The 20,654-nt window shown below is 41.3% G+C and overlaps 1 protein-coding gene across 2 annotated transcripts; it reads right to left on the bottom strand.

Annotated features, from left to right (window-relative positions):
* pdgfbb (platelet-derived growth factor beta polypeptide b) lies at positions 1 to 12,226 on the bottom strand. 2 transcript variants are annotated; one of them, XM_030408941.1, is made up of 8 exons: positions 11,378 to 12,226; positions 6,144 to 6,240; positions 5,168 to 5,224; positions 3,653 to 3,846; positions 3,352 to 3,528; positions 2,470 to 3,253; positions 2,147 to 2,294; positions 1 to 1,793 (listed from the first exon to the last, which is right to left on the bottom strand). In XM_030408941.1, the coding sequence occupies exons 1-7, from the start codon at positions 11,441 to 11,443 to the stop codon at positions 2,164 to 2,166; spliced, it is 1,506 nt and encodes a 501-aa protein (XP_030264801.1). In that variant the 5' UTR covers positions 11,444 to 12,226; the 3' UTR covers positions 1 to 1,793; positions 2,147 to 2,163. The 2 variants fall into 2 exon arrangements, with proteins under 2 accessions (XP_030264801.1, XP_030264802.1); XM_030408942.1 differs by lacking the exon at positions 11,378 to 12,226 and having other exon boundaries at positions 6,148 to 6,231.
* Positions 12,227 to 20,654: the final 8,428 nt, after the last annotated feature.

Here is a 20,654-nt window from a genome sequence, read left to right as displayed (position 1 = left end):
TAGATTTAAGCACATTAGCTTCTTATACCCATATGAAAATAGCATTAGATGGCAAAGTTATCACAAACATTCTTTTTTTTTCAACACTTCTTATAATAAAACAGACAAAATCAATAACAGTTGTAAGTTGGCATGAATAACGTACAAGCCGGTTTTTCAATAATTTAAGATGTTTGGATGATAACGGATTATTGGAGACTAGTAGCATCGCCAGTGTGTTACTATGGTTGGTAACTAATGGAAATAGAAAGGACATGAAAACAACATATACATATGGAAAATATGTCTTTTTGCTGTCCTTTTAAGTAGTGATTGACTTGTTTTGACTCTTTTTGTTTCCTGAAAATGGAATGTCAAAACAATGTGTTAGAGATTTATAAATCAAATAAAGTGGGGGCACTTGAAAAAGTGTGTCGCAGGGAAATGTGTCTTTCCACGCCTCCCAGAGTTTAAAAGGAATGTTGTTCATTGTTTCTATCAAAAATGAATCTGTGGAAAAAAGACATGTCTTTATGAAAGAATGAAACAGATAAATGCCTCTACATGAGTACTGAGATGCATGACAGACGTGTAGGTGTGGGCACAAGTCCATACACACACTAAACCACACACCTACACATACAAAACAAACACATGCACACGTTTTTTTAAATAGAAGATCAACAATGCATGATCCTGGGAGGTCACACGAGGTTTTCATCTTCTCTTAAAACTTATCGTCTTTTACTGTTTACACCTACCCGCCATTGTGATGGAGTATATCTCAACCACATGTGACACCTTGTTTGCAGTATTTGTATAGAAAGTTAATCCACAGTAATGGTAGAGATAAATAAATAAAAACAAAGCCTGATGTCAGGTCACAAGTGTAACACTATCACTATAAGTATTCAGACAGCACCCTTTTCTTCACACTTGTGATGAGATTTTGAAAGAAAATAAAAAACCACTGATGCAACATTTGATGTTTTTGTTCTCTAATCACATCCGTGTGATTCCAGTGTTTGCAGTTAGTTAAATATAATTAAATATGGTTAAAATAAAACCATGGCTGTCTTTCAGAGCTAACAAATGATATCAGGCCTTTGAATCTACACAGCTTTATCTTCCCAACACTGAACATGTCTGGTGTGTCTATCACACATCACAAATACTGCTCACTTTAGTCAACATTACCTACTGTTGGAGTCAATCGATGATTGTCTCTAAGATTATCAGAACACAACAGATTCTTCAATAACACAAAAGAGTTCTGTCCATTGTCATGTCCATTTTTCCACCGATCGCACTTTGTAGTCCAGTATGTTTGTGGTTATCACAAAGTTTTTCAGCAACAAGCTTTGTCATTCAAACCTCATATAGATGCAGTTCTGTCAAAGTCTAAGTGCAGTTTCTCTCTGTTGATATCAAAAGATGGTTTCCAGAAGAATTCTGAAATTGCACTGTTTTCCACAGCTCTACAGCGATGCAATTTCAGTCCCCCACAGCTTCTGTGCTTGCACACAATTCATCAGTCTTAGGCTGCCACTCTTTACTTCATACCCACAACTGTCGCTGTAGAGGCAAGTGTTCTCTCGACAAGGTCCACCTTTCATTTATATTCCATCTTCTCCTTCCCCTTGCCGTACTCCATACAGATGTGGTTACAGGTTCAGCAGACAGACATTAGTAGTGTTACGGAGGAGATCTCACAGGACGAGCAGGTTACTGACAAGTGAATAAATACTTATATGAAGGGAGTCACTCTTCTTCACCTCTGAATCCATGAAATACACCAAGTTCACTTTGTGTGCCTGAGGGAGAAACAGGAAGATAAACTTTAAACTTTGTACATATTGGCACAGTGAATATTTAGTGCATTAAAGTTCCCATGGAATGCTTGCAGAGTGTTGTGTGCATGTTTATATTAACAGTTCTGGCCCCCAGAAACACTGAAGAAACTGGAGAACGTGTTTAATTGGATGCCCCCTTGTGAAGACTTGTCATCAACATTTTTTCATTGTTTTACAGGAAACGACAAAACCTAAATTACCATTAAGAATGCTTGTAAAAAATTACATTTTTGTTATGGTTGGGCCAGATTCCTGGATTTTTGTGAGGACATACTGTACTTTTATTTTATTTTTTAAACATTATGTGAACTCACCTGGGTTTGTTTGAGTTCTACATTAGCATCGCTCTCATAGCTGCCTTGCTGATCCGTTTGCGATTCTTTTTCATCCTCCTCCTTGGACGGGCCGGGGGTCTGGGTCCTGCTGGAGCTGATGGCTGCCGCGTGGTCGTGGTTGTTGTCGCTGTCAGATTAGGATTTAAATGTTAATAAAAAAATACCAAAAATCTATGACTTCATGAAAATGCAGGTGAGAGCAACAACACATTAACAGTAGATCATTTAATTTGAGTTATTTCCCCCCTTAAAATTCTTATTTGTCATTTTACTAACCCAAAGAAATAGAAAATGGCTATTACCTGGTTTCTGTGTAGTTATTGTTTGCAGATGATGATGATGTTTACCATGCAGGTGATGCTGACCATCAGCTTCCTTTGCTCGCTGCCTCTCCTCTTCTTCTCTTTTCATCTGCTGCTGTCTCAGTATCTCCTTCTCTTGGTCGAGCCTCTTGTGAAGGAGTAGGAGCTCTTTTCTCTCCTGCTCCAGTTTTTCCTCCTCAATCTGTAATATCCTCACCTCGTCAGGAGTCTCATTGTCTCTGCGTCTCGCCTGTTCTCGAGGCTCTGGATTTGGCTCTTTGGTCGGTTTGAACCTGATCCCCCCTCCCTCACTGGTTGCCTCAGTAGGCCTGAACTTGTTGGATTTGTCTTCTTGCCATAATGGACTCTGTGTTTGTGTGCCTTCGTCCCTGCTCCTTTCTCCCTTGTTAACTGTCCCTTCAGTCCTGTTGTGCAGCAACCCATCCCCACCTTCCACCAACTTGTCTTTTTCCTCAGTGCCATCATTATCCAGTGAGGAAACAGTCTTGTTACCATCAGAGATCCTCTCAATATTCTCCAGATTCACAGTTTGGTCTTTATTCCCCAGGAGCCTGGTGGAGTTATGTGCCCAGTGTGGACCAAAAATGATGCCCTCTCCAGAGCGAGATGCATCCTCCCCTGTCAGGCTGTAGCCTTCCTCAGGCTGAGTGAATGTGTCTCCTCTGGGGCTCCACTGCTGCTCCAGGAGATCCTCCAAGTGGGCCCTCTGGTTTTGCTTCAGCTCATCCCACTGGTGGAGTTCATCTTTAGAGTGCACCTTCACCTTTGACAATAAAATTCCACAAATTCAGTTCAGCTAAATCTCACTACACTTCTTTGAAAATCAACCTGATAGCATGCTAAATAGCATTTATACTGTACCTGCTCGTGTCCAAGTGTCTGGTTTCGATGCTGGTGGCCGTGTTGTCTGCGTGATGATTTCTTCTTGGGCACAGGAGGACGTGGAGCGGGCTGACATCGGCATTCCACATGATCAATCACTGACACCACTGCTTTAGCATAAGTGGGTCTTTTGTTGATATACTCAATCTTCATGACCTGCAGAGGTTGAGAGGAAGATGAGAGTCAGAGGATAAACATGGCGCCTGTTTGGGATGTTGTAGATGTAAATGTTTTTACATCTGTGACATTTGTGTATGTTTCTGTGTTTCTGGTTGTTTACCTGTAAGTATCTAGTGTGCGTGACAACAGGGACACACTGTAGACTCTTGGTGTTACAGCAGCCAGAGCAGCGCTGCACCTCGACACAGGGCGGCCATAACAGGAAGTTAGCGTTGCTACGGTCCAACATCGCCCTGGTGACCTCAACCACCTCTGTACGAACTTTACACAGAGCCTGCTGAGCCGGCTGGGCATCTGAGGAATGAGATGTGACTGATTGTAAGCATGGATGGGTTACAAAACAATGTCACTCACAACTGTAAGAGTAATATAATCAGTTTTGTGTCCTTTTGCATTTGTGTTTGCCCCTCTACCATGAATCACTTCATAGTAACTTTGCGTCAGTTTGTAGTCATTTTGTGTCTCTGTTTAGTTACACTGTAGTCTCTTTGCTGCCATTTTGCATCCCTTTTTTAATTTTGTGTCTCTTTGTAGTTCCTTTAAGTGTATTTGAAGTCACTTTGTGTCTCTTTTTCTTCATTCTGCATCTTTTCGGAGTTGCTTTGTGTCTCTTTGTATCTATTTTTGGTCATTTTGCATCTCTCTGTAGTTGCCTTGTGTCTTTTTGTGTCTCTTTGTGTCTCTGTGGTTATTTTGCATTTCTTTGTAGTTGTTATTTGCCACAGGAATCCCACCCCTCCCAAGCTACTTGGAGCGGAGTGTCAAATATGAGACCTCTAATTACCTTCAACTCCACTGAGCTTCGTCACTCATCCACAGTGGCTCACCTGGCGTGTTTGCATGGGTATTTATGGACTAATGTGATAAGAAGCTCTCGTCACTGAATCGCAATTCACCATTTTATAAAAGAGTGGCTACAACGTATGCAGCTCACCTACAACTGTTCCGTATAAACACAGAGGGCTGTTTCTAGCTGTTGCAGAGCAGAAACATCCAGGCGGATTATAGTGTGAAATTCATGCATTTTAAATGAGTACATATGATTAAACCTCTTCTAATCAGACTTCCTACTGCTTTGTACTAGTCTGGCAGAAATATGAGGTGACAAAAGGTGAAATAGATGGCTCTATTTGAACATACAAGGACACAGATAGGAGATGGGGCTTGGCTTACATGTAGATTAATGAAGGGTCATTAGTGTCTCCTCATGCCTGAGGGAATCCAGCAAAATCACCCACACTGTTGTAGATTGGTGTCTAGTAATTCAGACATCTGCTTTATCATGATCGCCAAAAAAGGTTAATGAGAAGAACTTTACCGTGTCACTTAAGCCATACTTGTCACATCAATCAACTCTCATGAGGCAGACTGAACACACACAGACAGTCCTACACTAATGAGGATGGAGCACTTTTGCATTCATGGTGAAATCAGGAATCCTCCATGCAAGCACTACAACCTTCGATTAACCAATGTACCAGCATGAATACACTTTTTTTAAGAACTTAAGAAGCCACTGGAGAGTAAAAGCAGTCCATCACTTTAACGGTATGAAATAAAGTCACATCTTGTATGCACTCTTACTAAAAAATTAGGAGGTGGGGGTTAAGCTCACCAAGGCTCCTTGGTAGTCTGTGACCTCCATTGGCTGCAGAAGTCCCATCCTCCTCATCTGAGACAAAAACAAATACAGCATTTGATTTATGACGAAATGACAAGTGATTTATGAATGGCTCGTGGTGTGTATTTTATTCTAAGCCTTCTAGCGCCCTCTGCATGTGGGTGAGTAAACATGAGCAAGCACAAGAAGATAGAGAAACAAAGAGGATGTGGGGGTAGTTTATGTCACATCCAGACAAATGGAGACCCAGACCTAACTGTTGCACTGTTTTAATTCTTGCCTTCTATTGTGTGTGTGTGTGTGTGTGTGTGTGTGTGTGTGTGTGTGTGTGTGTGTTTCCTGCTTCTTGTTTCTGCAGGTGTTTGCCTGAGTCAGTTTTATTATCCTGTTGATGTACACTTGTCACAACTAGGGTAGAAAAGTAACCTCTTACTGTTATTACAAACACTAAGTATTATGTAGTGAGCTCTTGTTTACGTAATTTTGCTATTACAACTGTACCTCAGACTATACTGTAATGACAAAGCTGACAATTGTGAATGAATATTTCACATAAGACAGCATATTGAGTGCATCAACGTTGCTGTCTCTGCATCACTTTATTTATTGATCTGTTGTTGAGTGAAAACAATGTGTCTAAATTCCAAAGAAGCGTTATTGCTTGATTATAAAGCATTTTATATTGAAAGAAACTCAAAAGCCAAATAAATGAGCTCCCCATACACACAATTAGTGATATGCGTAGAAACAATATTATGGTAACTACATAGTTAGGTTTAGGTATAAGATAAAAAATGGATTTTGGCTGTTGTTATTTTTTGCTAGTTTTGTTTAGGTGAATATTTAAGAAGTGTTAAGGTGAGAATGAGAATATGGACAGAACATGTTAGGGTCTTGAATAAGTCCCCCAATACTGAGTCTGGTTTCAGCGTATGTATGAGCAGTAATATCGGAGTGTGCAGGTCTTTACCTACGGAGTCAGTGAGCAGCAGCAGCTGAAGGTCCTCTATAGAGGAGATGGGGCTGTTTCTAACCAGCTCCACCAGGGCTGCAGGCAGAGGGTCCCCCTGAAACACATGAGGATATATGATTCAATACGTGAGACCAAAGAAATAAGATCACTCCAGACATCAGAGAACATGATTATCAGAAAGAACGCAAGAGGAACAGATATTTGAGAACTTCCCGCCCTTTCTGAGGCATTACGGAGTTTAACAAACTATTCTTCTCAGGAAGTGGAGTAAAACTGCAGAACGGCATGTCACAAAAACCAAAACCCAACATTGGAAACTCTATCCTGCTGTTAAACACGTCTTTTTATATTGCAACTAAACAAGTTTGTAATGCTCAGCGTGAGCACTTTGAGAGGCTTTTTTACATCAGTGATGGCAGGAAAACAGATCAGGCCTTTAAACTTTGTGCGCACTAACTCAAAATGAAAGAATATATCACTGAGTGTGACAGCATAGCTCTTTTATATGTCTTTAATAGCTTTTGGAAGACAATGGGATTTCTTGGCATGGGGGCATAAACAATATCAGGTTGTGTCTCCACAGGAAATTCTTCTACTTTTGGTTACAAAGGGACAACGTGACACCTTAAAACATGCATTTGACTAAATATGTCCATACCACAACACTAAAAACCAAGTAGCGCCTCTAAATTGTGATTCTATGGACCGACTGTGGGTTTAACCCCCCAGTCATTAATGGGTAAGACAGCTAGAGGGAGGGGGGGTATTAACCAAAGCAGACACACAATGGTCACTAAGAGCAGAGTGAATGACTATTGGCGTTGTGTCTTCTCATCTGCTAACATTTAGGGGTCAAAGGAGTCAGGAAGGAGTCAGGAAGTGGGGGATGGAGTGATACAGACAGGAGGAGAGAAAAAGAGGTATAATAGATGAATAAAAGACGGGTTAAAATGGACAAGGATCAGACGTGGGTCGAGACACTTCCTCACATTGCTTTTAAACGCTGTGGATGTGCTTCATTTGGTTTGTCAGCTCACGGCGAGATGGAACCAATGAAGATGATCTCAAAGGAGCTGGTCTGGCTAGCGCACCAGGAAAGACAACGTTCACTCTCTTATTATTACCATTCATCAGTTTTTGAAAATAGAATATGTGAAAGGCTGAATGTGTTTACTTTTTTGTGTGTTTGTAAGATTCCCTTCAGGTTCTGGAGAATATAATGAATCCCTACGGGAAGCAGGTTTTAGCCAAAGGAAGCAGCCATCCATGCTTGAGCATGAATTCTCATCCTGCCTGTACTATACGCCATTGACTTTCCCCCATTGTTGCCTGGACTTTTCAGAGAGTCAAACTGTCCAGCAGGGAAATGCCTGCTGTATTACACTCACATCTCTGCTGCGGAGCTGCCCATGCCCCAGAGGAGTCATCATGCCGATTTCTTCCCTTCGCCAACCAAGCAAATCTGCCTGCTCGGCTAATTGTGTCTGATGTTAATTATAGGATGTGTGCCTTTGTCCACAGTGGTGCCTGCTGTCATGACGATTTGTGTAGCAGGAAATACTAAATAAACACTTTGGTTCTGATAAACAAAACAGATGTAAACAGATTCAAAATCCGCAGACAGATTGTGTAAACACACATTGATGATGCTGAACTGCAACCATGGCACAGAGATATGATACATTAAATATATCAGATGGCCTCTACAAAGTTATACAGGAGTATCAATACTAAAAAAAAAAAGATTCTCCGGTAAATTGTGTTTCGATTCAATTCGATTCAATTTGGAAAAGTAAATAACATTAATTGGATGTCATATGGGCATAAAACTGGTCACACTGGTTCAACAATTGAGGTTATGTTGCACAGTCTCAGAATTAGATGAATAATTACATGTATTTGCATTTACATGTCTTCCTATTTACAATAATAAACATAATGTGTTATGAAACTGAATTAAAATGTATCAATAGGTGCGCCAAATAATGTGCTGGTGCACCAAAATGAAATATTCAAAGCGTGCAGCCATGACGAAAAGTTAGTCTGGAGCCCTGACGTGTGTGCCGTTTTTGCATACTTAGCTAGGCTAACTTGTTAGACTTGGTGTGAACGTGTTTCTTAACAAGTTAGCCCTGTCAGAGGTTGTGCCACTTTGAAATGCATAAAGTGGTCATTCAAGTTCGTAGCCATCTTTTAGAGCTGAATTTCTTGGAGATTGACATGTCGCCATCTTAGCTCCCTTTCCCAGTGTTGGTGACAATGGATGGGCACGGAAGTAAATTGGCTTTATAATCGCATTGTAGCCATTTGTTTTAAAATTAATCAAGGAGTGCTTAAAGACTACTACCCCTAAGAAGCACCTGATTCATTCAGACTGTAAATCTACATCAACAAAGGAGAGTTTCTGCAGATCCACGTCTTAGAAAATGTATTGTATAACCAAACTGTTCCCTATATTGTTCACCCTAACGTTCCTCTTTCCACATCACAAGGGTTTAGGCTGTCCCGTATTCTTTCTGCCATTTTAAAAGGTCCACAAAAAAATAAAAATGTTGTCATGATCCAGCACAAATCATCTGAAGCGAGCTCCTATCCCCTGAAGGCTGTTGGACATACTGAGGAATGCCAGGTACAGGCAGCGGCTGCAGCGGGCAGGGGAGGAGAAGAAACATCTAATCGCACATAATTAGAGGGTCGAGTTTGCTGCCGGCGCAGCAGCAGCAGCAGCAGCAGCAGCACACGTGTGAGGTTTCACATGGCATCAATGAAACTCTGCTTACACGTGCGCGATAATACATGAATGGATGTGAATTTAATTAATTCCTTTGTCATAATTTACCTTTTGAGGTGGAAAGGCGCCCGATGCAATTAAGGATAATGATCAGCTTTTGTTATCTAAAAGTAATGTCTGGATTCCTCTGTTTGAAATTCTCAGTATAAGTAGCACTTCATATATTAGCACGTTTTAAAATTATCACCCACTCGACACATTCTCCTACAATAATGTTCTTTCTATACAGACTCCATCATTTCACAGCTGCCATACTATCACTTTAGAATCCGACGAGGGGAATTCCTGGTTGTATACCTCAAAGCCTTTGGAAGCTTTCTTGCTCTATAACACTTGGCCTGTCAGATTTGAGCTTTCTCTCACATGTGGTGCCTACAGAAGCCATAAAATAAAAACGATGGGTTGATGAAAGGGATTCTAAGTCATCCATCATAACTGTGTTTTACTCCAAGTCTGCCTTCATGTGGAGTAATCCTAGTGATGGAAGACTGTGTGTTTCAGTTGTATGGGTTTAGTGAATTAAAGGAGGAATGAAACCACTTGTGACACCATAATTTGATAAGAAGCTACAGGAATTATATATTGGTTTTGTTTGCATTCTTCTAATCCATTTGTATTGTTTTTACTTTAATTGGCAGCTAATAGTTTCCAGCATGTGCAGGAGATGCTCAATCCTGCGAGCAAACTCACAGATGGGCTGCGCCCTCATTGTTGACTTGTATAAATCTCCACTTCCCATGAGTGGCTTGTTAACTGTGTGTGTGTGTTTTGACCCCATTTAGTTTTACAACTGGCCGACACTGGCGGTTCATTGTGAGGTTGAATTGTTTGCGTCAGAAACAGAGATGAAATCTGAGGGGAGGCAGAAATAAAGATAAAATCACGCCCAAAGTGCATCTGGACCTTCTTCTATACACTTTATTTTAGCTAAAGAGGTCAAGGTTTTTCTCTAAAATGAACATTATGTCAGTTATCCTCAAGCCTCACTTGACCTAGACAGGACCCTCGGCTAAGTTTTGTCTTCCTGTTTGACCTCAGCAGGCGGTCAGACTCGCCCATCAATCCTGCGCCCATATTTCACCACTGCCTGCTTGTTTTTAAGAAACTTTTATTCAGGCAAACATGTGGTATTCAAGGGTCCTATTTTGAAGAACAGTTGATTTTTGAGTCTTAATCCCAATTTGTTAAATACTGATGCTGTGAAATACTGAGGACTGTAGGTCGGGTTGACAAGTTGGGAATCAACACATCTTACAAATAGGACCTTTAAAAATGAAATATTGATATTGTGTTGATAAAACACAAGTGATAATATCATGAAAATGATCCAGGACCTCTTAAATCATGTCTTTCTGTTCTCGCCTTGGTTGCCACGTGCCATGAAACGGAAAAAGGAGGAAGAAGAAGCAGCAACTAGCCAGCTACTACCACAGTGGGTGGCTGCTACTTCCGTGCAAAATCATGGTCACAATAATTGTGTAGTCATAAGAAGCACTGAAGTGGTTCTTTGAGGCTGGAAACAGCAATTATACAGTGACTCATCTGTGTCACAAACTAGCTGAAATTGGAATGTCTCCTTTTAAGTTGTTCGATGTCCAACATTCAGCGGGACAAGTGATTTTACATTGTGTTGATGAATGACAAATTCATGACAAAATTCACACCCCTACCAGAAACATCTGTGTGCCGATTTAGAGAAAAAAAAGGTGTCACTGCAACTGTGGCCATCTACTGTTACTAACATGTGGCCTCTACATGTTCCAGTTATGATGATGATGCTGCTCACTGGCTGATTTATGGCCTCGCTCAACATCTGGAGCCACATCCACGAACACATCACTTGACCCACGTGGAGCATCCAGCTGTGAAAAGAGCCTATCATGGTACAGGCCTCTTGTTTCCTGGCTCATCACACACAGAGGACGACCTCTGCATGTGTCCGCCCCTGGGCATCCATTCATAACGCCAGTTAATGGGAGGAATAACAGTTGTTTTCTGTGAGGATTCCCAGCCCCATTCAGAAGCGCATAAGGAAAAGACTGGATTTTGTGATGAGGCGGGAATGAAGCAGGTGCACGTGTCCAAAGTCATAAAATATCACCTGTATTTGATTATAAGGCTGGTTTTGGAGCATTCTGTTTGACTTTTGTTAATATGACTTATAATTTAATAAAATGCTGTAGAATTATGAGCAAAACAAACAGTAATTCACCATATTTGAACGATGGTGAGGTGAGTCTTGGCTATAAAAGGATTTCAACATGAGTCTGGAAAAGCTAGCATGATATTATGGTACTTTACAGCCTTCTGTGTCAGCGCTCGTGTACAATTTTCAACAAAGCTCACTCGTTTCTCCTGACATTGGCGCAGCGTGACTCAAAACTCCTCACAGGTGCTCCAGTAAAGCTACAGCATCTCTTAATAGTTCCGTCAAACTCACCTCGGCGACGCCAAACCGCAGACACGCCACCAGCAAGGCGAGCAGCAGCTGCACCCACGAGCTCATGTTGCTGCCCAGCCTCGAGCCTCTTCGACGGACCGGGCATTTATGGAGGCGCGAGAGTCCCTCTCTCCTCAGCACTGCGCGCGGGGGGACAGCGGCTCGCCCTGCGGGACTGCGCGCGCGTGGACCGCCCGTCCCCACTGTGGTCTCTCCACCAAAGATATCCGAAGAAGAAGAAGGAGGAGGAGGACGTAGAAGAAGAAGGCAGTCCCCCTTAAAATAAATTGAAATTTAAAAAGTTCCTCCGTGCTGGATTTAAAAAAAAATAAAGATAAAAAAAAAAAAAAAGCTCCAAATTCTTATTACTTTTCCTCAGTCTTCTCTATTTAAGCGCTTTCTGCTGCTAAAAGCCGAATAAATGTAATACATTATTCTCCACACAACAACGATCAGAACTTCTCAGGAAGGAACAAAAAAAAAAACTCTCCAGGACGCTCAGAAAGTAAGTAAAGTTTAAATTATTCCAAAGACGACCAATTAAAAAAAAATCCAGTTCTCTTCTGGGGGGGGCGGGGGGGTCTCTTTAACCGTGAAGCGTACAGGCTTGAACGTCTCGAGTAACGTCGCACGCTCGTCTGCGGTCCTCTCCTTCCAAGGAGTCTTATCAATAAGCAGAGCTCGGTGCGCCTCAGCCCTGGACCTGCCTGATTACGCAGCGGGGGTGTTTGGTGGCGCTGCTGAGGGGACACAGCGAGTTTCCAGGAGTCTGCTGCTGGTCCGCTCCACAGTATCTCTCTCCCGCCCCCTGCCTGAAGAATGGGTGATAATATGCGCGCACGAGTCCACACGGCAGCCTCTCTGAGCAGTGTTTCCTCTGTCGTGAATCATTTTATGCAGATATTCCCGAGGCTGGGCCAGGTCCTGTGGGCTTGTCTGCTCCTCTGAAGAACTGCTTTGGCCACATGAGCAGAATTTTTTGAAGGCACAGGCAGCAAAATGATTAGTATTATTAACTCAACCTGGATTCAGTGTTCATGCGCAGTGGGATTAGACTGGGTGCTTTACTCAAGTGTTTCATGTGACTTTACCCCACTACAGTTACTGAACAGCATTAGTTAAAATCAAGATTTAATGCAATACATAGAAATACATATGAAATATGATTATTATTGCAGATTAATACCCAAGAGTAGCCTTATATGAGGTAAAATGACAACTAACAACAGTAAACGCTTCACTCCATCTGTGTTTATGGTATCTTCTGCACACTGGCTGCTTTTCACGTTTCATAATTTGAATGAGCTGTTCAATAATTAGCCCCATGTTGATGAAAGTCGAGTAAAGTTTCGTAATCCACAAAAGATTTCTGGAGCTTCATAGCAAAACAGCTTTCTCCAAAACAACTGAAGGAGATGGGGACTTGTTTTAAAACGTAAAAAACAGCTTTTTTTAACATTTGAGGACAAGTCCCCATCTACTCCAGCTGTTCAGGAGAATGCTGCAACATTTCAGAAATGTTCTGTGGACTACGCAACTTCACTTGATTTTCCAACAGCATCGGAGTGAGAAGATAGGAACTGAATTTTCATTTCAGGGTGAATTGTTCCTTTAATCACATTCATGTACTTGTTTCTTTTTACTTGTACTTTAACTTGTAATGGAGCACTCTCTCTTATTGTCATATTGCTACTACTATTGCTAAAATAAGCAATCTGATGATGTGTTCTGTACACTCACTGCTCTTACTTTTAATCATTTAAAGGAGGAGTTCACCCAAAAATGAAAGTTGAGCTATTATCTACTCACCCCAATACCACTCTCTCATTGTCGTATTGCTATTGCTATAGCTAGAGTTTGAGGGCACAATGTGGCCCTCAAACTTTTGTTTTAGAGTTCTTAACAAGGGCCCCCATATGGACTAAGTCTGGTTATGATGGAAAAATGATAGCAACAACCCTGTAATCAACTGTTCATTACTTCAAATAACTGTCTCCAAATAATGATGATAATAATAGTTATGAACAGGTCTCTTAATACGTTAACATGAAACATGAACTAAACAAACTCACAAAATGTCAAATATTAAATGAAACACACTTACCAGTATTTTACTAACTAGGCAAAAAAAAACCACACACAGTACACATTTTGAATTTGAGTTTCTGTCTTTTACTGAACGCAGACAAGTTGAATTGCCTGATAAACCCGTCGTAGAAAATACTTAATTCAAACTTGAAATAAACTAAAACTCCCCACCACAGTCTTGGTTTGTCTTCCTTCAATCACCTCTGGTTTGGTCGTCACCGAAGTCAATGGCTGTGTCCGAAAACACCCACTCATTCCCTACTCCCTACTCACTACATAGGGAGTCCAACATAGTGGACTATATAGTGAGCTCAACGGCAGAAAGAAAAACTCACTTTCGGACACTACTCCAGCACCATTAATGACGTCACTACTGTCGCGCAGTTGAAACTTGAACTGAACCCTCCATGCATTCGTCCGCAGCGCAATGCATGATGGTAAATATTGCTTGGTAAGTGACCATCGGTTGTACACTACTTTTCCTGATGCATTGTGGGATGCTTTGAGTGCACTATTTAGGGTATAATATTTCCCACTAGACATTCGGACAGCACTACAAAATGGCGTAGTCACTATGTAGTGTACTATATATGGAGTAGTGAGTGATTTCGGACACAGCCAATGTCTTCGTCAGAGTTGCTGTAAATCACTTCCATACTGTTTGAGCTGAGGTACTGGTCCGCATAAACTCCTGGTTCATTGGCTCTACAGCTAACTGAGCCATGAGCTGATAGTCTAACGGCAGCTAGCTGCAGCTACACTTAGCTAGCAAAAAGAAGTTAAATTAAATGTTTAAGTATCATTCTACTAATTATTTCACTTTTAATGCAAAGTTTACATTGCATAACAAAAAGATGGGTTTGTTATGACAACTTGACATTAAGCAAGACAATATAAGCTGTCATGCGCGTCATTACAGGCATATTCGTCAAACTTAAAGAAAGAAACTTTATGTGTAGCTTTATGGGCTAACACTACATTAAATGGTCATGTGTGGTTGGTTTTGACATTAGCTGTCATGAGACCAATTTTAACCGTGTCATGAATATTTGACCTCAGCTACAGTGGTACAATTTGGACTTGACATTAAAATGTCATGAATTGTTATTATACTCTTGAATGTTTTTTTCATTCACTGTACTAATTCATGGAGTTTATGTAAAACAAAAGATGCTTTAAGCAAAGTCAACACTCATGAATAACCAGGAGAGTAACCATGACCCTAAACTCAGCCTGTTGCATAACGGACCTTTATGTCGGTACTATTGCCGGAGAGGTCACAGGGATAGTTGCCATGCCAACTGACTCCTCTTGTTACCTCAGCATCACCGCTAGCTGGGCTATCAGGAAACAAAAGGTGTTTCTAAATATCACAGGAGTTATTCTCAGAGTCCTGACCTTTTGACGGCCGCTCATGTTTAGGGAACATTTTTGAACAATGCCTGACGGTGACTCTGAATGTTCAAAGTCAGCCCCAAAAATAGTTTTCAGCCAGCCAACCTCGAGGAGACGTGACGGGGGAAAAGAGCAAGAAAGTTTTTATCATGGACAAAAAAACATTTGAAAGGTGAAGCTCAAAAAGAATAAAACTGCTCAATAAATCCATGAATTATTTCTGACTGAAGGCATTTCAGACAGTCTGCTCAAACTCCACTGTAGTGTAGTTATGAACAATGTCCCCACAGTCAGTCTTTTCTTCCAGTTCAATCATGGCCTGGTGAATAATAGGATGCCATTGTTTTTCTAACAAGAGTCAATGGAGGAAACAGCATGAGCTATGGAGCTATATTTACACTCTGTTTCATATTCGCACGTTTGGCCAAGGCCACTGGCTGTATTGTGACTTGGGATCCCAGCGCAGTGCAGCACTAAGGACACGGTGGTGATGCAAAGTGTAACACAGTCAAACGTCATATCTTCCTGGAACCTATATTATATTGATGTAAAAATTAAAGGTTCAATACAGTATATATGACTTGAAACATTAATGTAGCAGCAAACAATTATTTTCTATGTAAAGTTCGGAGAAATGGCGTCCTGAACAGATGATGATGTCACACTCCCTCTGTGAATGTTGTAATTTGAGCTTCTTTGTTCCCTGTTGTGGTAGCCGGGCTGGCCAGGTGAGCGTGTGATTGCCTGCAATCCCCGTCTGTCCTCCCTGTATCTGTTTTCAAAATGTCCCACTAGTTTTTCTCAACTATATTGAGTAAGCAAAGGGCACATTTGTTTCGGTCCGAGATGCCGGTGATCTAATACTATATCTTGTGGCAGTGAGTGTCACCTTTAACTTTTAACTGTTATCATTCGGGTAGTTTACCAAACAATACAAACACAGCTAGTCGTGCCATACATCGTTAAAAAAGCTTAGATTCTTGTGAATTGGTTCATGCAAATCATTTCAAGATAAAACCGAATCAGGCTGGTACAACCAACAAATAAACCAACTAGCCTATAAACAAAGTGTGCGGGTGATTTAGTAGTGTGTATAACTACTCTGACGAAAAATCCATGAAGTGCAATCGCAAATGCTTTTTCACGTTTTAAACTGTCAAGAAAAAGTCCACTGTTTGAAAGCAAGACATCTCATCTGAGCAGGTGGGGGCTTGTATGCCCACCACTTGGCCTGCAACAGCCAACAAGTGATTTCATCAACAGCCAGTTACAAGTGTTCGGCTGATTAAAGCATCATGTAGCCATCATGTGGAGTTTTCAGATCTGTGAATATATAATTAAAATGGATGTTGAAGCCATAGGCATAGAAATCATGCAAGTTTGTGTAATTTTATTCAGATTTCTCATTGAAAGTGCTGTTTTTCCACCCAAGCGTTTTTTTAAGAATTGGTAACAGGTTCTGAAGTTCAAACAGATATTTTCACATGTAGGAACAAAAACTATTTACTAAAACATTTTTTAACAAAGGGGAGAAAAAAGGGATACAATTAAAGCGAAACTCTCGCCAAAATGCAACTTAGGCTTTTTTATTAATGTACCCTTGTTAAACTTTCATATAAAAGCATAATAATGACGAAAGAGGCACTTCTAAGATTTAGTGTATTTTTGTTTTTTGGTCAAACTCATTTTCAGTGGGAGTGCTACGGGCATTTTTACAATAGCATCAAAATCACTATCGCTAAGAAGTTTTTGAACAACTCACATTAGCAGTAGCTTGTTCCACTCCCAGTCGTCATGGCAGACCTCTGAATGCGACGGAACATAGAGGAGAGTTAAGGTGGAACGCTACCGTCTTCTGGCAACAACGCGATATCTCACGTGACTTTTCCGGCTTTTAATTTTAGTATTGTTTCTTATATGAGGCTCCTTTTTTCAACTTCAGGGTCAAAATTGTTTTTCGCTAACAACAAAACAACTAATTATCCGTGCATTTATATTGAACTAAGCTTCAGGAGCGTTCCACCTTAACTGTCCTCCATGTTAAGTTGCATTCGGAAATCGACACTTCTCAGCTGGCAGGACGGCGGCGAGCGGAACAAGCATCTACTAATGTGAGTTGTTCAAAAACTTTATTTTTAGTAAACTCCGTGTACACAAACAATGTTCTCAATACTCGTGTTCATGTGTAGAGACTCTGGTGATTCTACGAGCAAAGTTTCATGTTGTGTCGAGCCTTCTTAGTGTTTTAAAAAAAAAGATTTGATGCTATCGCTAATTTACCCGTAGCACTCCCATTTAAAATGAGTTTGATCCGAAAACGAAAATACGGTATATCTTAAAAGTGCCTCTTTCATTGTAATTATGCTTTTACACGAATGTTTGACTCATATACATTCACAAAAAAGCCTAGGTTGCTTTGGCGGGACTTTTGCTTTAAGGGTTTAAATAGGTTCCTTTATTATGTTGTGATCCTTCATCTTATCTGTTCGATCAGTGTTACCATTTTGCACATGGCCAAAAAAACGTATTTTACGCTCAAGTTGTGGCTCCCAAAACATGAGCGTGTGGTGTGTTTGGTTTCCAAGGGAAAGGGGAAAAGGAGGGGGAGAAGGAAGAGGTGGATGAGGAGCGGGGGGCGTTGCAGGTTCTTGACTGGAGGTAGGGATTTTCCCACCGGGACCTGCATTCATATCACACTATAGCAGACTCTCCCTCTCTCTCTCTCTCTCTCTCTTACACACACACACACACACAGACTCACACCTGTGCCTGTAACATCTCACCACAATCCCTCTGAGAGAAGGCCATCCATCATTTTCTGCAGAGGCGACAACTTAATATGAAGCATCCATAAAAATACTGTACATGCATGCCTAAAGCTTGGCAGTGTGTGAGCGTGTGTGTGTGTGGGGGGGGGGGTGAATGTGTGTGTGTGTGTGTGTGTGTGTGTGCAATAAACGTACACATACAGACACGTGTATCTTAGGAAAGCTCAATGCATGCAAATACACACTCTTGCATGTGCACGTGCGTCTGAAATGTGCACACAAACACACACAGGCTCAGTGAAGTTGCACATTAAGAGCATTCACACATGTTAAAGCACCGCTGTGTGGAACACATCACACCCCCTCAAACATTGGCTCACACACACACACACATGCTCACTGTCCCGAGCTGACGACCAATTTGGCCAAGAACGGAGCACAGAGGGCCCTCTATGCTCCACAATTGAGTGAGAAATGACAGCACTCGCTCAAATATTTAAGAGCTTTTCAGAAGATCCGGAGAAGGTCAGAGCACCCTGAACCGATCTCCGATTGAACAATGATGACATTTGATTTCATGCGTTCTTCCGTCGTCGGCTGAAAAGCTTCAGTGGTTAATTTGACGCAGCAATCGCATTTTTGACCCCCCACACACGGTCCGCTTTTCTAGATGAAAAACATGAATCTACGGTATTTGTGTTGTGCAAGAAATATGCGCATGTGTGTGTGTGTGTGTGTGTGTGTGTGTGTGTGTGTGTGTGTGTGTGTGTGCAGAGGTGCACGTTCGGCTGCCGTCACATGCATCACAGTACAGAGAGGGGGACAATTGACCCTCGATTAGTTGTGGGGATAGACTCTCTCCCGCGCGTGTCTCTGAGATAATAGAGGAGCGTGTAGACCAAATGGACTAATGGGAAGTCATTAGTTGGCCCCTCAAGCCTCGAGTATGACCGCTCACCCCGGCTCTCAGGTTTCCAAATCCCAGGAGGTGGAATGTGGCTGAATCAGATCAAAAGACGAAACAGGGTTAGATTCAGGCAAACAGGCAAGCGGCTGATTTATTCATATTCAGCAAAAAAAAAATCTCTCTAACTACTCTCTCTCTCTGTACAGTTAGATCAACCACAACAACAGGAATCACGTGGGACTTTTACAATAGTCTCCAAAGGATTCTGAATATATCCTAATATGCTCTCAGATGCATTTCAGTTCCTCTTTTGCATCCAGAACCCGGCAGGAATGAGGAATGAGTGTGGCTGTGACCAGTTAAAGCAGCTCCAAGGCTTCATGTCTCAGCAAGGATCTGTCAACAGCAGCTAACGAATGGGTCCGACTGAGAGAAAGAGCGAGAGAGACTGACAGTGAAGAATTGTTGGAATGCACTCTGTTGAAACGGGGCTGGAGGGAGAGGAAGGTATAGAAAATGAGAGACAGACAGGAAAAGGACCACAGAAATGCCTGATTTAAAAAAAAAACGCCACGATTAGAAATACAGTATACCGGGGTACATGTCTGTCTGTCTGTCCGCCTGCCTGCCTGCCTGGAGGAAACACCCAGTCAGTTTCTGTCCGAGTGCCTCTGGACCACAGCCAGCAGCAGCGCCTCTGATGTTTGTAGCTCCGATGATGTTGCAAGAGAGGCTAATTCACAGCGCTGCAACTCAAACAGCTGACATGGACTCTTTAAGGCTGCATCCTGTGCGTTCATGCCAGCCTGCGCTCGTGGTGCACTTCAGGTCACCGTTGGCTCAACCTGTCTGTACTGTCGCGTTCGTAGTTTTCACAGTAAACACAGATTTTGTAAAAAAAAAGTGTAGAGGGGATGTGTGAACTTCTCTGGCCTAGCCTTCTATACCCATGTCAACATATGGACATGGATCATCACTTAGACCGCTGAGCCGATGCGACAACTGCCTCAGACAGTATGAATGTGTAGTCTGTTGCAGATAACGCTGACTTTTTATTGGGTGTCAAAACTGAGCCAGGATGTCAGTGGTCGGCGGTCCGGACATGTTTTCAGGCAGTGACTGAACAAAGAAAATAACCAAAGCGTGCCATGTAATGTAATATTGAAGTCCTCGTAATAAGCATTAGTTAATATGTAATAATGACCTTATAATAATGGCTACTTATTAACATTATTAAGTGTTAATACGACTCTGTAAATGTTTATAATAGCATCATAAACATGTCTATGGAACTGATATTAGTCCTTGGGCCTTGTAAGTCCATATTGATGTTTATTAACATTAACATGTGTAAATGAAACAATATGGTGTTGATAATGGCTTATAGTAAGATTAAAATTAAAGTCCTTGTTATTACTTATAAGGATTTTATAAGTTGTTTGTATACAGTTACAACATTTCTTATAAGTGCCTATTGATAGCTTATAGTTCAACAATAAGCACATTTATGAAGCTTTTATTAAAACTTGTCTTGCTCACACACACAATAATGTTAATAAGCATCTTACAAGGACTTGTAGAGGTCGTAGGGGACTAAAATGCTTATTACAAGGATCTTAATATAAAGCGCTAACCGCCGTTGTTTTGATTTTTGACATACACTGCAGACGTGGCAAAGGTGCAAGTAGAAGCAAAGATTCTTGTGTAAAAAGAAAAAATTCCGATTCAGCTGAAGTGAAAATGTAAAAAGTAGCGGCCCTGCAATGTACTCAGAAAGTACAAAAAGTCTCCCTCGCTGTCTGTTATGTCATTTTGTCTTGCTGCTGGGAAGACGGCGTACATTCACGCAAAATAGAAATAATCGACAGTTCCCCTCAAGTGCATTAAAACTTAAGTAACGAGGTTGTTTTGAGAATGTAAGGAGTAGCAATTAAAGATATTTGGGTCAAAATGCAGGAAGTCAAAGTAGTCGTAACAAGTAATGTAAAGTACAGATACCTGAAAAATGTAATCAAACGCAGTAACAAAGTATCCCACCTCTGATGAAGCGCCATCTGAGGGATCAACACTGCAAAAAACGGATTTAAATCATTGGAATTTTTTCAAATATCTGGTGGCC

The sequence above is a fragment of the Sparus aurata genome, chromosome 23 (genome assembly GCF_900880675.1).
Source record: "Sparus aurata chromosome 23, fSpaAur1.1, whole genome shotgun sequence".
Lineage (NCBI taxonomy): Eukaryota > Metazoa > Chordata > Actinopteri > Spariformes > Sparidae > Sparus > Sparus aurata.
Note: the sequence above shows the minus strand (reverse complement) of the source record. Positions and strands in the feature narration are given on the sequence as shown.

Bases quoted from the DNA above. Each gene is read 5' to 3' on its own strand.
- pdgfbb (XM_030408941.1), bottom strand. From the start codon at position 11,443: ATGAGCTCGTGGGTGCAGCTGCTGCTCGCCTTGCTGGTGGCGTGTCTG. The intron at 3,847-5,167 runs GTGAGCTTAACC...CTCATTCCTCAG, and splicing joins CAGACTACCAAGGAGCCTTG to ATGCCCAGCCGGCTCAGCAG. The intron at 3,529-3,652 runs GTAAACAACCAG...CAACCTCTGCAG, and splicing joins CGCACACTAGATACTTACAG to GTCATGAAGATTGAGTATAT.